General features: G+C 46.5%; 1 protein-coding gene across 2 annotated transcripts in view; it reads left to right on the top strand.

Annotated features, from left to right (window-relative positions):
- MLH3 (MUTL protein homolog 3) overlaps positions 1 to 14,636 on the top strand; it is a 112,240-nt gene that overhangs the window by 7,333 nt on the left and 90,271 nt on the right. For both annotated transcript variants that reach the window (XM_087390780.1, XM_087390781.1), the window contains exon 2: positions 5,494 to 5,663. In XM_087390780.1, the coding sequence (XP_087246906.1) occupies positions 5,538 to 5,663 (126 nt within the window). In that variant the 5' untranslated portion in view covers positions 5,494 to 5,537. The remainder of the gene's footprint in view (positions 1 to 5,493; positions 5,664 to 14,636) is intronic.

Raw genomic sequence — 14,636 nt, 5'->3', positions numbered from 1 at the left:
TAGGGATTCTCCGTAACAGGGGCTAACAACCACGATGGTGGACTATAAAGCCAGCGAATCCCTCGTGGCGTGAGATCATAAAATACACTTGCAGGCCAAGCCTTGCAGAAACGTGCCCGCCTATCGTGAGTATCTCGAGAACTTGGAACGCCGCGCTCCCAAATGGATCGCAGCGTATATCCTGCCAAATGGCAACCAGCGTAGCCGTTGAGGAACATGGTGCTGGCCCATGACCCAGCTGCAACGGGCCACCTAGATGTTCCAGGCCGTGATGCTGACCACCTTCTCCCAGACACTATCCTCTCTCAACTGAGGGGGATGGTGAGGAGGGGGAGTAGCCAAGTGAAGCTCAATGCTGTCAATGGAAGGCGTGGCCCCCCTCTGTAAGCCAAGCTGCCATACCCCACGTGAAATCTCTCTGCGTGCTTTGAAGTCGTGCCACAATCTGAAGCGCTCCGAGCCAGATCCTCTGAGCTGTTAGGCAGCTCCATAAGCAGTGAGGAATAGTTTCCATAGCTCCGACTGTACATCTGTGGCAGCTGCCAGTCTAGCAGAGTGATCGGTCTCCACTGTCGAATGTTCGAGCGGTCCCCTCCCTTCGGGATCAAACAAATCCAGCCTTTGCTCAGGGATGGTGGGAGTGCTCCTGAGTCAAAGATCTCCTAAATGGCCAGCCGAAGGGGGGTGTGCACAAAGGGTCAAAAGCTCCTGAAGAAGACCGGGCACAACTCATCCTCCCTTGGGCACTTCTGAGTTAGAAGTGCCTTGAGAGCTTCCCGAAGCTCGTCATCTGTGAAAGCCCCGGTTGTCAAGGTCAGTTCTCCCGAGAAACAAACATGAAGAGCTGTGCTGCCTGAAAAGAATATGATATTAATGCACACAATCTTTTTTGTCCAAGCTGGAATTTCCCTCAGCAAGAGGTATATGCATTCACAACTTAATCCAAACTTATGCCAATAGCTGGCTGTCAACCACAAAATTTCTTAAGCATCAACTACTGTGTTTGCCCCTTTCTAGCGACGGCAAGTAACTGCAACAATGCATTTGACTCCCCTTTCTCAGTTCATAGGCCTCCATATTTCTTTATTCCTCTAGAATTTTACTGATATCTTTACTGCTTTCTGACAGATAAGATCTGACAGACTACTTTCTGCTCAAGGAACGTTTCCCCAAATCTTGGTAGGAAAAAAATGACAGTCTGAATCTGCAATGAAACACTCAAATCTGGTTGTTTGAACCTGTAGGGAAAACACCCAAGTCTGGCCTTTTGTGGGGGCCTGTGGATTGGTTAACCACTTGTGGTGTAAGTAACTAAACCAGATTGGAGTCTGGTTAGCCCAACTAGTTAGTCTAATTGGACCATGGTCTGGTTAGCTACCTGGGGTTAGGCTGACCTAAGAAAAGGTTTGGTAAGTCCCTTCTCCTGTGCCTGTCGTTGACCTTTGTCTAGGGATTCACCTCAAGGCGATCTAGCAATTCTTGTGCAGACAAGCGTGGAAGATCCTTTTGTTGCTCACACTATTGTTTGTTGATGGTCACGCTGCTACCATCAGGCACTTGCGCTGATAAGCATGGAAGATGCTGCTCACACTACTTGTTAGATGGTCACGTTGGTACCATCAGAAGCACTTGGCCGATGAAAAATTCGATGGGCATCAATTCTATCACGCACTCCGTCAATGAAACTGTGCTTGTCAATGAAACTCCCTGCTATGCTCTTAGAGACGTCCATTCCTGGCTCTCAATATTTCGTCCCCAACAAGCACCAACGTGCTGCTGTTAGCCTTCCAGATAGCTCTTCCTGCTGGCATCATGCGCTTGCTGCAGGTGTGCCACCACTCGTCATCGAACTCCAAAACAAATCTTTCATCTCGTGCTTCTTCAAGAACGACATCAAGAGATGCCGTCAGGAAACGACGTGTAGGCCTTCCTTCCTAACTTCATGGTAGACGCCCCTTCCTTCCAGCACACTTCTTCTCTCCGTGAAATGCTACTAAGGCTGAGCCTCACACCAGTGAATGGAACAAGCGCTGAACTTCTTCACGCAAATCACGTGCTACAGAGCTGAGCCTCACACCAAATAGAAGAGCACGCTGATCTTCTTCCACACTCACAATCTCAGCAAGTCTTGCGCTTGACCCTTAGCAACCTCAGCAAGTCTTGTGCTCGACCCTTAGCAAGTTTGCTCTCACTCTCGATTCCTGACTCAACAATCACGTACAGTTCATGGGCAGGCAAAACCGGGATTGAATCATACGCTGTAAGAAAACGTGAGCGTCTCGGTAGACCAACCTCCTACCAATCAGTCCAAGGAGCGGAACAGAGGGAAAGAGATCTTGGGAGCTGTGAGGGAGATCAATGATCAATCCCAGAGCTCTTCAACTCTACAACTCCAGGCTAAGTTCCAATCGACTCTGTAACTCTAGGCTACATTCTAGTTGACTCCCTATCTAGGGAGATCCCTTTTGGTCGGTTTCTTCACTTGCCAAGTCCCGTCTAACACTCGTTTCTTTCATGACCTTCTGTCACATTTTGCATGATGAGCTGCTTTTGGAGGCTGTTGTAGTGCCAAAAAGTAGGAGGAGGTCGTTTTTGCATTGGCTAGCTGATTTGGGAGGTCCCAAGGCTCCTTTTGGAGGAGATTCTCCCTGTGAACCTCCAATACTTGGAGCTGGGCAAAGAGAAGCCTTGTAGCTGCAAAATCAGTCCTGGAAAGATGTTAAAGAAGCAATACCTCAAAAACTAAATATAGGAACGGTAGAAAGAGCTCACTTTGAAGCTCAAAGAAGCTTAAATGTTGCTTGCCAGGTGAGAGAGCTGTTGGAAATGACAAAAAAGCTTTAGAAAGCAGATAAGGAGAATCGTTCTCTACTTGAAACATTGCGTTCTAGGCTAGAAAACAGTAGGGAAAGCTTGGGTAGGACAAGTGGTACTTTGGAGTTGTGGCTCCATGAAGAAGAGCTTTGGCTAGAAATTGTGGAGAAAGGACAAGAGCTACAATGTGCCTCCAAGGAGCTGCAAAGGAAGAAGCTTTGGCTAAGCTTTCTTCTCTTGAAGTTGAATAGACTCTACGATCCGAGACTTACAACTGGGAAAGTAACGGCTGTAGGGTGCACGAGAATGTATTGTGCTAATTCAGGATTGGGAGCATCAACAAGAAATGTGCAGTAAGGCAACGTTGCTACTAGGCATTGCTGAAGCTACGGCTGTTGCTGCTTCTGTGATGCTTGGCTGGTTGTCAAGTGTAGTGCTCAATGAGGAACAGCGTAGGTAACGTGTAAGGTCCTAGATAAACATAGAAATAGTAGCAAGTAGAAGAGGGATCAATCCAGAAGAGTACTGCACGTGGAGGACTTCCCATTGACTTGTGGCCAGAGCAATCCATACTTGCTCTTCTGCATAGGATATGCCCAGCTGTCTATATGGCATACAGAGCCTATGGCAATGCCTGATAGCTCAGGTTATGTGGAGAAGTACACCTAAGATCATCGGTTGCCTTTGGTAAGCACTTCACATTATGCATGGTAGCTCTGTAGGGTATCCAGGCTTTCAAGTTGGAGGCTGATGCAGGTTCCCTATCATACATGTGAGTTGGGATTCATTGTTGGGTTAAGAGAAAGAAGACCACAAGCCTAAGCAATAAAAAAGAGCACCTCTCAACGGCCATCAACAAGACATCCAGTGTCCACTACTGCAATTTTGAAGCACTGGTTGTTGTTCAACATCCATCCCCTATGGCTACAAGCTCCGTCCATGGTGCCTTCTGCTCTCTCCAAGCCCACTTCCGTTCTTCCTTCCTCGCCAAGACGCTCGGATCTTGCAAAGGTGCGCTGCCTCTCGTGTACTCGAGGTTGATGTTTGGGATGATGGCTAGTATTACAGCGTGGAACATCTGGGTGGCACACTGTAGCCTATTGATGATTGGATAGCAGACCTGTCTTGCATCCACCTTAGTGAATGTTTGGCTAGACCTAGTTTACATCCTGTGCCTAATTCAGGAGAAGGGCAAGGAAGGTTCTAGGGGGACCTTAGGGGGTTGTGCGCTTTCTCGAAGGCTTCGCATTTAGGCACCTTTTACATTTTCACGGATTGTGGAATCTGCTGGTTGTATAGTCCCCCTGGCTGGCTGTTAGCATCTGCTTCAGGGTTACCTTATTCAGTGAGCTGGAGCCCTGAGACGTGTGGGCAGCTGTTTTCCTATTTCTTTTAGCTGGAATATGGTTTCTAGACTCAAAACCAGATGCATATAACCGACAGCCTCATTGGTTATCTACTGCCAGGGGATCATGTTACCAAGGTGTTAACTAATAGGTTTCCAATGTGCATACACTAGGTGTGAAGACCTAGTTGATTTGGATATTAGGAACTCAAGACAGGACTTTTTGAGCAAAGACTTGAATGATGAATCTCAAATTGTTTTGTTGACTACTTGGTAGTGTACTGTCACAATGGTCTTCCAGTACAGAATTTTAACCAAACAATACACAGAGTAGTTGGTCACATACAACGATTATTGGGTATGCATGGTTGTATCTATAGATTGGAGGTGCACAGGCTACAAAGGAACATGGCGTGGTCTGAGCTTACATTTGCACACTTGAAGGAAGGTGTCGTTTGAATCTATGATGTTTCACTAGAGTCCTTCTGTCAAATATGACACACTGCTATGGATGCGGTATCATCTTTTCCTAAAAGGAAATCGTCCTCTTATGTTGTGGCAAATTTTTTGAACACTTTGTAATGGAAGCTCTAGTCTTTAGAATAAGGTGAACTTTATGTTTGTTGTTATTTAATAGAGAGAGACCTTTAGCTGTATAGATTATTATGCTTGAGCTTGGCATTTTATAGTTGACGACTCGTACAAACTGCTTGTATGTACTATGCCTTTTTGGCCAGAGTTTAATGGGTGCATCATGTTCATCTGCCAGTCTTCTTAACACTGATACAAACAATTCTGCATGGCATGTGCCTCCTTATATGCATTGAATTCCTTGGTACAATCGTATCATTTTATACAGCCATTCTGTGTATATTGGAGTTTGTGGTCTGAAGCTTTGTGTTAACTCTTGAAGTCTAGACTGCCCTCCATCTAGACTGACACGATTTTTGTCTGTACATGTAACCTGCATTTGGTTCTACGGATGCCATACAAAATATTGATCTGGAGCTTTGTAAACGTGCTTCTAATGCAACTTGTTGGTACTGAATTTGAGAATCAACCTGAGTGCCCCATTGATATACATTCTGCAGTATTGGTGGAAATGCATTTCTTCCCTTAGCATTTTCTCAGATTGTGAAGGCTTGTTCATGCAAAATACGTCTGTGTTATTGGTGTATTTGCCCCACTAGCTCCTTTCTGGAAGCTTCTTAGAGTTTTCTTAAGTGGCATGCTTAATGATAAAAGTGAGTGGCTCTACAATATGTCTTAAAATGAGAGCATTAAGGACTGCATGAAAGTGTGGCTTAGGAGTAGACTTCTGTGTCATTTTTCAGGTGGTTTCAACTTTCATGGAGACATTTTGATTGGTGGAAGAGCCATGGGAGTTATTGCGCACCTTCCCCAGTCTTTGATTGGCCATTTGCGATCTAGCTCTGTCTTATCTGACATAGCTCAAGCTGTGGAGGAGCTGATTTGCAACAGTTTAGATGCTGGTGCCAAAAAGGTAATACCCCTATTGAAAATCATTGCATGTCTTCCAAGTTGTTTGATTGGTTCTTGTACGCTAGTTCTATCTTATCAGACTTAATTCAGGCTGTGGAAGAGCTGATTTGCAAGTGCCTAGATGCTGGTGCTACATATTAATAGTATCCATCCGACAAATTTAGCTTTCACACCACCACTAGGAACTGTTTTATGCAAACGTGGCCAGGGAAAGAAAGAAATGTTTATTAATGTTTGTGAGTCTACGTCTTTGAGAAGTGGGCTCTGCCTTCTAGACCCTTCAGGTCCATTCTGTGTAGGCTTTATCTGAAGGAAACTTTGATTGTTTGCTGTCCGGGTTCTTGTCTGGCCACGAGCCTCCTCAGTCTATCTCCATCTCAGGAAGATAGAAAGGTTTATGAGCGTCTTTGAAATGCCAAAGAGGCCTATACAATCAAATCAGAACTACATCATGAGTTCAATCCCCCTGTAGGGGAAGTAGAGGTGGAGCACATCCTGAAGGAGCTAAAGGAAACTGAAGCTGAAAAACAAGAACACTCTGATGGTCTGTTAGCCCTAAGGGAATCTCTACAACATGTGAAAGGTCTGCTGCTAGCATCCTTTGCTCCGCTCAATAGGATAGACCTGTGGGTGTTGTGAAGGGACTCCGCCCCCAGTGGAATAAGAACTCGAATATCTTGTGTCCCCACAGGGATGAGAGCTCGAATATCTTGTGTCCAGCCTTCTGCAAGTGTGTCATCTCTGGAGAAGTGGCTTGGCCTTCCACGTCTTGCAACTATGTGGACTCACTCAAGAAGAAATTTGAGCGTCTGCTGTCAGGGTTCCTGTCTTGTTTCAGGCCTTATGAGTTGGTGTGTGTGTGTGTGGTGATCTTTGATACAAAAAGGGCGGCTCATTGATGGTCTGGGGATTCATGTCTAGGAATCCTTGGCAAAGTAAGGAATGGTATTAGCCTTGGATCTTTTAGTAACATGCTTCCTTTTTTTCCCAATGAAAAGACTTAAGTATGAAAAAAGCCCCAAGAGCAATGCTCATTGTTGGTAATTGGTGACAATAGATGCAACGCTCTCTCTCACACAGTCTGCCAGAATCCATCATGAAGAAGAAATAGAAACTTAGGCAATGGATATGATTCAATTGGAACAAGAGAAACAATCTATTGAATTAAGCAACAAGAGGTGCTCATCTGTACTGGGCTTGTCACACAGATATATTCTTTCTCAAGGAGAGAGACTTGTCATCAACACTCAGAGAAACTACAACTATCCTATGCTCATCACGAGAGCGACTCTCATAACTAGAGAAAGAAAGAAAGAAAGGTGTATTAACGTCTTCAGGAGACCTCGCGGGTCTATGAGACAAGGTACAAAATATATGTAACCCATACAAGCCACTGTGGGCTGAAGCAAAGGGCTCACTAAGGCCCTTGCTGAGTGCGAAGTGCTAAAAATGCAAAAAGCTAGTACAAAATAGTAGGAAAAGAAATCAAGTACTGCTCAGAACGAGAGCTCCAAGTGGGGGCGCACTCTCTTGGATCTTTGTATCCGGAAGGGCTACATTGAGAGTAATGCCTCGTCTCTGGTGGTCCCCTTTGAGAAGGGCTGAGATAGGTCGGATCTCAATCCTGCGTGCTCTGGTCGCCCCACGTGTCATGTCTAGTCTCCGTGTCTCTCGTCTAGCCACATCCTGGTGACGGGTCTCACTGTTGATCCATAGTGCTCTCGTCTCCTCGAGCTCCTCCCCCTCAATCTCATTTGGTGCTGGCTAGGATGCATAGAAATCAGTGACGCGTGTCTGTGCTTAGTCTAGCTCAATGTCCTGAGGCATCAATTGTAGCTGATCTTTGGCCTGCCACACAAGGGAATCTCTGTGTCTCCGCATCTCAATCAGGTAGAGTCCAATGCAAACCTGGTCGGGGAAATGTACTAGTCGTGTGAGACAGTGGTATCGCCCTCGGATCTCATAGTAGGCCGGACAGACACATAGAAAATGCTCCTCTGTCTCGACCTCCCCCATCGTGCATAGTCTATTCAGCAACTAAACAATCCCCAATTTATGGGGCAATCTAACAGCTCACAGGCCAGCCAAAAGGCCAGCCACCTCAGCCAACCAAGTGGCCAGAAAGACCAGCTGGTCTGGCCGACCAGAACTGGCCGACCAGTTGGCCGACCAGCTGGCAGGCCCGCCGACCAGCTGGCCGACCAGCTGGCAGACCTACCGACCAGCTGGCCGACCATCTAGGTCTGGCCTATAAAAGCATAAGCTCCCACACTCCTTCTGACAGGACAGGACCTGCAGCTGCTCCTCATCTCCGCCATCTTTTGCTGCAGGCCCGCCTGCTCCATCTACCTCTCCTCTTCAGATCTGCCTTCTCTGCTGCCTTCTCTTTGCCTCTCCTTCCTGCCTCCTGGCTACTCCATCCTCTCCTCCAGTTCTGTCCCAACTTCTGCTCCTCTGCTCCAGATCTGCTCCTCTACTTCAGCTCTGTTCCTTCTGCTCTAGATCTGTCCCATCCTACTCCAGATCTGTCTCTTCTGCTCCTCTGCTCCAGATCTGCTCCTTCTGCCCCAGATCAGCTCCTTTTCTTCATCATGTTGCTATTCCAGATAGCCTGAAGGTTCCTTCCTCAAAGCATGCTGGTTTTCAGCCATTTCCTAGGGCAGCTCCAGCCCTTCATCATCCTCGTCATCATTGAGCTACACGGAGGACTGTGTTACGCTCCCTCTGCTGCTATCTTTTCTACTGTCTCTCTACATGGAATCATCTTTTTGATTCACTTCAGCCACGGTCCTTCAGACACGACGGCTTGAGGTTCTTGTATTCAGTTTTTCATATTACCAACAAGCACTATGTTTTCTGAGTTCCGTTCTTCAGTTGTGTCTGAGTATTGTCTACTTTTTGATCGCTCCACTGCAAACCCTACAGTTTCTCTATACGGTATGAGAGCCATGGTGATCTAAAGACCCTAGATCTTTGGTGATTTAAAGATCCTGCTTCTTCATGGAGACCATAGGTACGGGGAGCATCACTCCTATGAACATATATTTTTCCTCCTCATTGCGCTGCGCACTAAGGGAGAGAACTCCATCTTCTACTCCCATCCCTCCCTCCCTTTCAGAACACCATCTTCTACTCCCATCCCGCCCTCCCTTTCAGAACTCCATCTTCTACTCCCATCCCTCCCTACCTTTTCGGTTTCCGGTTTGACTCTCCCCATTCCTTCGAAAGAGGGGGTCATGATCCTTCACCGCTACCACCATCGGCATTGACTTCCAGGTTCTACAAGTTCTCCCTCGGCGGGACCCTTTCTGTTCAGATGTGTCTAGATGACTGTTGTTTCGAATCTTCTACCTGCATGGAGGCGGGGATAGACTCCTCTCTCTCGAGGTCCAAGTTCGGCCACACACTGGCTCACTGCTCAGCTCCGACCTCTCTGGATTATCAGTACTGCTACGACAAATTTGTTCTTTACCTTAGCTCTTTCCTCCACCTTTCGGCGGTGAGAGGGGGTGGCTTATTTTCTCAAGCTTCACAGTGTTCTTATTTCTATATGCTATCATATGTGTAACTCAGGCACTTGAGGAAGTGAACAATTCCCTTGCAAGGGCACTCCTCTTGTGACCTTCTCTGCATTTTTTGCATTACATCCCTACACGAAGCTCCAAGCTCACAATGACTGCCCCTCCAAATTGGCAATTGAGAGGGGGTATTCAGCAACTAAACAATCCCCAATTTATGGGGCAATCTAACAGCTCACAGGCCAGCCAAAAGGCCAGCCACCTCAGCCACTTGGCTGGCTGATCTGGCCGACCAGAACTGGCCGACTGGTTGGCCGACCAGCTGGCAGGCCCACCGACCAGCTGGTCGACCAGCTGGCAGACCTACCGACCAGCTGGCCGACCAACTAACCAGCTAGGTCTGGCCTATAAAAGCATAAGCTCCCACACTCCTTCTGGCAGGACAGGACCTGCAGCTGCTCCTCATCTACGCCATCTTTTGTTGCAGGCCCGCCTGTTCCTCTTCAGATTTGCGTTCTCTGCTGCCTTCTCTCTGCCTCTCTTTCTTGCCTCCTGGCTGCTCCGTCCTCTCCTCCAGTTCTGTCCCAACTTCTGCTCCTCTGCTCCAGATCTGCTCCTCTACTTCAGCTCTGTTCCTTCTGCTCCAGATGTGTCCCATCCTACTCCAGATCTGTCTCTTCTGCTCCTCTGCTCCAGATCTGCTCCTTCTGCCCCAGATCAGCTCCTTTTCTTCGTCATGTTGCTATTCCAGATAGCTTGAAGGTTCCTTCCTCAGAGCATGCTGGTTTTCAGCCATTTCCTAGGGCAGCTCCAGCCCTTCATCATCCTCGTCATCACTGAGCTACACGGAGGACTGCGTTACGCTCCCTCTACTGCTATCTTTTCTACTGTCTCTCTACATGGAATCATCTTTTTGATTCACCTCAGCCACGGTCCTTCAGACACGATGGCTTGAGGTTCTTGTATTCAGTTTTTCATATTACCAACAGACACTATGTTTTATGAGTTCCGTTCTTCAGTTGTGTCTGAGTATTGTCTACTTTTTGATCTCTCCACTGCAAACCCTACAGTTTCTCTATATAGTCTACAAACACGCTGCTCTCTAGGTATGCTGGCCGCTCTCCCAGCCTCAATCCACAACTGGTGGGACGAGACTCATATTTGTCTGATAACAATCCGCAAGGCGTGTGAGACTCTCCTATCCTCGAGGTACTTGGGGCGTGATGATGAGAACATGCTCCGATATCCTCAGAAAGTGGTCGTGATAGAACTGGGCCTTGGTGGGGAATTCTTGATGCCCCCCCCCCCCTAGCCTGGAGAAGGTCTAACCGTATGATACGGTTAATCTCATCATGTGGAATGAGCTCCAGTGGTGCATCCACGTTGTACTGAAAGGGGGGGAGCCTATCCATTTGAATACCGTGGCTATCAAACCATATGGACACCCGTGCATACCATGCTGTATCAAAGCCTCTCTCTGCCATTCGTTGGGATGACTCCAATGCCAGTCTCGATAATCTCCACTGAGGTAGGGCCCAAACTATGTGGAGAAAAGTCACAGTTTGGAAGAGGGCATCCACTTGGAGAGGTGTCATGGAGAATTTTTCCTGTATGATTTGATGGGGAACTGAAGGCTTACTCTGAATTTTCCTAGATCCCATGATCACCTGTAGCCTCTCAAATCCCTTCCAATCAGTAGTTGAAAGGTCACCCCATCAAAAAGGTGCTGCATACATGGCAGTCGGTCTCACGACAGTGTCAAAAAGCCAGCCTTTGTCGGTGGATCCGGGAAATGCGCCTGGAAGCACCGTCTCTCTAATTCGGCCAGGGCACCTTTCCCTCGTGTGAGTTGTAATTTGGCGGCAGGGGTCATCATGAAGCTTGGTCCTGTGGATACTGCCCCTAGGTATGTGTAGGACTGCACTGTCTCCACTGGCTCCCCTCAGTAAGTGAAACTATGTCGACGTCGATGTTGATGAAGCACTGCTTGGGATGTGTTGAGAGAGAGACTATAGAAGAAGTCTATCACTTAAAACACACGATTGCCGAGAAAAGAGGAGTCGCCTCCATGATTTAAAGATCAGCATAGAGAGTGAAACTGTCGTAGTTAATGACTCCTTGATTTCCCCTTGATCAAAGATCACCCATTATGGTGGATTCAGACACCTATCACCCACCAAATGTGCATGGCTACATAGGCTGAACAAAGGATTGACATCCAATATCAAATGACCAAAAACTCCCACTAACACGTAGAGCTAAGAACAAAATCAATTAAGCTATCCATAAAGGACCAAGCTTGGCAATATGAGATTGACTACCCACACGGCACAAATTCCATTCGATCACCCACTGTGGGCAAGATCAATCCAAAAAACTGCAACTATTGAAAGAGAAATCTTCGGAAAGTGTAATCATCATCATGATCACACTCATCTGCAACCGCCAAACTTGCGAAGGCTTATGTCCTTGGTATATTTTCTACCAAGGATGCCCTTGGGATATTTTCTACCAAGGATGCCTTGGAATCCTTGGAATCTTTACACTGCGCGTCATAGGGTTTCTTCTAGCAAAATTTTGTAGAATGATTGTCCTTTCCAAGATACTCACAAATCTTTGCATTACCTTTGTGCTTCACTGAATATGCTTGTTCTCCTCCAGGCATGATACCATCAAGACTCAGAAACTACAACTATCTTGTGCTCATCAAGATGAGCGACTGTCATAACTAGAGAGAGACACTACAAAAGAAGTTTATCACTCAAAACTCACGATTGTCGAGAAGAGAGTTGTCGCCATGATTTGAAGATCAACGTAGAGAGTGAAACCACTATAGTTATCACTCCTCCGTTTTTGCCTTGATCAAAGATCCCCTCTATGGTGGATTTGGCCACCTATCACCCACCAGATGAGCATTGCTACGTTGGCATCAAAAAGCCATGTTTCAACTGTACACCAAACTTATAAATCCCTGTTGAAAGCTTACGAATAAAACGATTTGCTAATACTCATGGCAAGAGTACATCATGCGTAGCATGAAATACACTATATCCTGAGTAGGGGAACAACCTTTCCATCAAGAAGAGCTAGTAAAGCACCAAGGTTGAGGCTGAAAATGCCAACTCAACTTGGTGGACTCGGAGAAAAAGCCTAAAGGGGAGGCACTCCACTCCCTGAGGAAGATATTCCTCCTGGCTGAGGCACCCTTGCATGCTCAAGCAAATGGCCATTAGAGTGTGTTACTGTGTCTATCCAAATACTGGCCAATGTGTGAGAAGGGTGGACCAATGGAGCCGTCAAGTGCCTCTGTGCATTTGGATCTCCGTATGTGCCATGCTGAAATGCTCACTATGAGCTCTCAAAAAGTATCCACTAAGGCATGTGCAGGTTTGTAAGGAGAATGAGAAATATCATCTAGAGAGCATAATTTAACTAAGTGTTGTCGAAAGAGCTCAAGAGGAGCTATGTGCAGGTTTGTAAGGAGAATGGGGAACATCATTAGAGAGCATGACTCAACTAAGCGCCGACAAAAGAGCCCAAGAGGAGCTATTCATCCAAAAGAGAGAGCCAAGCCGCGAAGTCCCCAGGTCATGAAGAAGGTGGAGGGAACAAACTACTTAAAAGGTTAGCCATTCCCCTTCTAGATTAACTTTGCCTCTCTGCAATCCTATAAACGACATTGAATGGACTCCTCAGTAGAAAGGCAGAGAGGGATGATCCAAACCTGGACGTCCATAGGTTTAGGTGATTCCTCCATGAATAGAAAGCCAAAAGAAATATTGATTTTCTAATCTTGATGGACTTCCAACTTCTTAGCCAAGAAGATTTCTGCAAGACTGTAGAAATCTGAAAATTCTCCCAATGAGGAGCTCTAGTGGGCTTCTAGGCCCTAAGACTGAGCTTAAATCTCCTAGCATTGTTAACCGTGTAGCGAACGAAAGGGAGGCTCTTCTCACGGTTTCTTGCACTACCTAATTAAAGCAAAGTCTTGTATGTGAAATGATGTGCTTTTTGAAGATAACATCTTGGTTGACCCCCCAACCTAGGCGGTTCATGGCGCGCGTCAAGGCGCCTACATGGTGCCTCCAAGGTGGGTCCGGGGGTGGGTGAAAACAGCCCCCCACCCCTTGCTAACAGCCACGATCTAGGGTACCACCACGGTGGGTAAAAACAGCCTCACATCCCCCCTCCATCTGTACACTCCTCATCATGACAGGGCACACTCACAATGAAGCCCTCACTCATACATAAGGATATGCTAACACCCCCTCTCAGCTCCTGGATGTTGAATGAGCCCTAGGGAGCTGGAATGAGCACCAAGCAACTGCCGTGGAAGTGGGTTGGTAAACAGGTCCGCCTTGTTGTCCTTTGTCTTACAGAAGATGAGCAAGTTCATGTCACCACAATGTAAATATCCTAAGTCAAAGTACAGTCATAATTAAAGAGTTTTATATGTGTTAATTATGGTCAAAGAGTTATTTTAATGGTCAAAGGATTGACTACGGTCAAAGATACTTGACTCTAGTCAAGTAAACCTGACTTCGGTCAAGGAGACTTGGTTTATTACCAAGAGGGTTAACTGCGGTTAACCAGAGAACTACAGAGCTGACTACGGTCAGAGAGTGTTGACTTTGGTCAACAAGACTTGGCATGCGCCAAGAGGGTTAACCCCGGTTAACCAAGATGTGCCAACTTCGGTTGGAGAGACTTGGCTATAATTAAGGCGCCTCGACCCTTGGTCAAAGCTCCTTAATTATAATCAAGAGTGTTGACTCCGGTCAACCAGAGAATAAATATATATTTTTATATTTGTTAGGTGTGCACATGTGTTCAGTGGGGACGCCCACCGTGACTAGAATTAGTCCACAGTGTGTTATTTTGCATGCAAAGCGCTAACAATTAATGGGTGCCATGGTGGTGCGCTTTAATTAATTGTTGCAGGTACTAGGAAGAATTATTTTTCCTAAGCGCTACGGGAGTGTGACAAGCATCTAAGAGGCGGTTCGTGTAACCAAGTGCTGTGAAGACTCGAGAATGGCCCTTAGTGGCATGTAATAGGACTTGGTCTAGATTTTAGACAAGTGGCATGTTGCCAATTTGAAATGAGCTTGAAGCTCTTGTAATAAAGGGGATTTTTCACGTTTTGAAAAGAGGTTACCAAACAGCTCTACGCTGAACTTTTGTAACAGATTCTCTCTCATGAATAAAAACCTTCCGGGGGGTCCAGCCCGACGTTTTGTCCTGGGCCCTAGTGCATCTACAGAGAGAGGGAGTGAGGGAGAGCTTATGAAAGTATAATTACTGTCTTTTATGAGCTGTAATCGCTGTCTTTTATGAGCGAGTCGGTTTTAGTTCACTTCATCTAGCACTTTCTCCCGCACATGATGATATTACATCTCAATGTGCTTTGTCCAAGCATGAAACACCCGATTGTGAGCAAGTGCTATACAACTTTG

This window comes from Dipteris shenzhenensis, chromosome 19 (genome assembly GCF_047967505.1).
Source record: "Dipteris shenzhenensis isolate YYH24624 ecotype China chromosome 19, Dip_SZ_1.0, whole genome shotgun sequence".
In the NCBI taxonomy this organism is placed as follows: Eukaryota; Viridiplantae; Streptophyta; class Polypodiopsida; order Gleicheniales; family Dipteridaceae; genus Dipteris; species Dipteris shenzhenensis.
The sequence above is the reverse complement of the archived record's forward strand: the minus strand, read 5'-3'. Positions and strand labels throughout refer to the sequence as shown.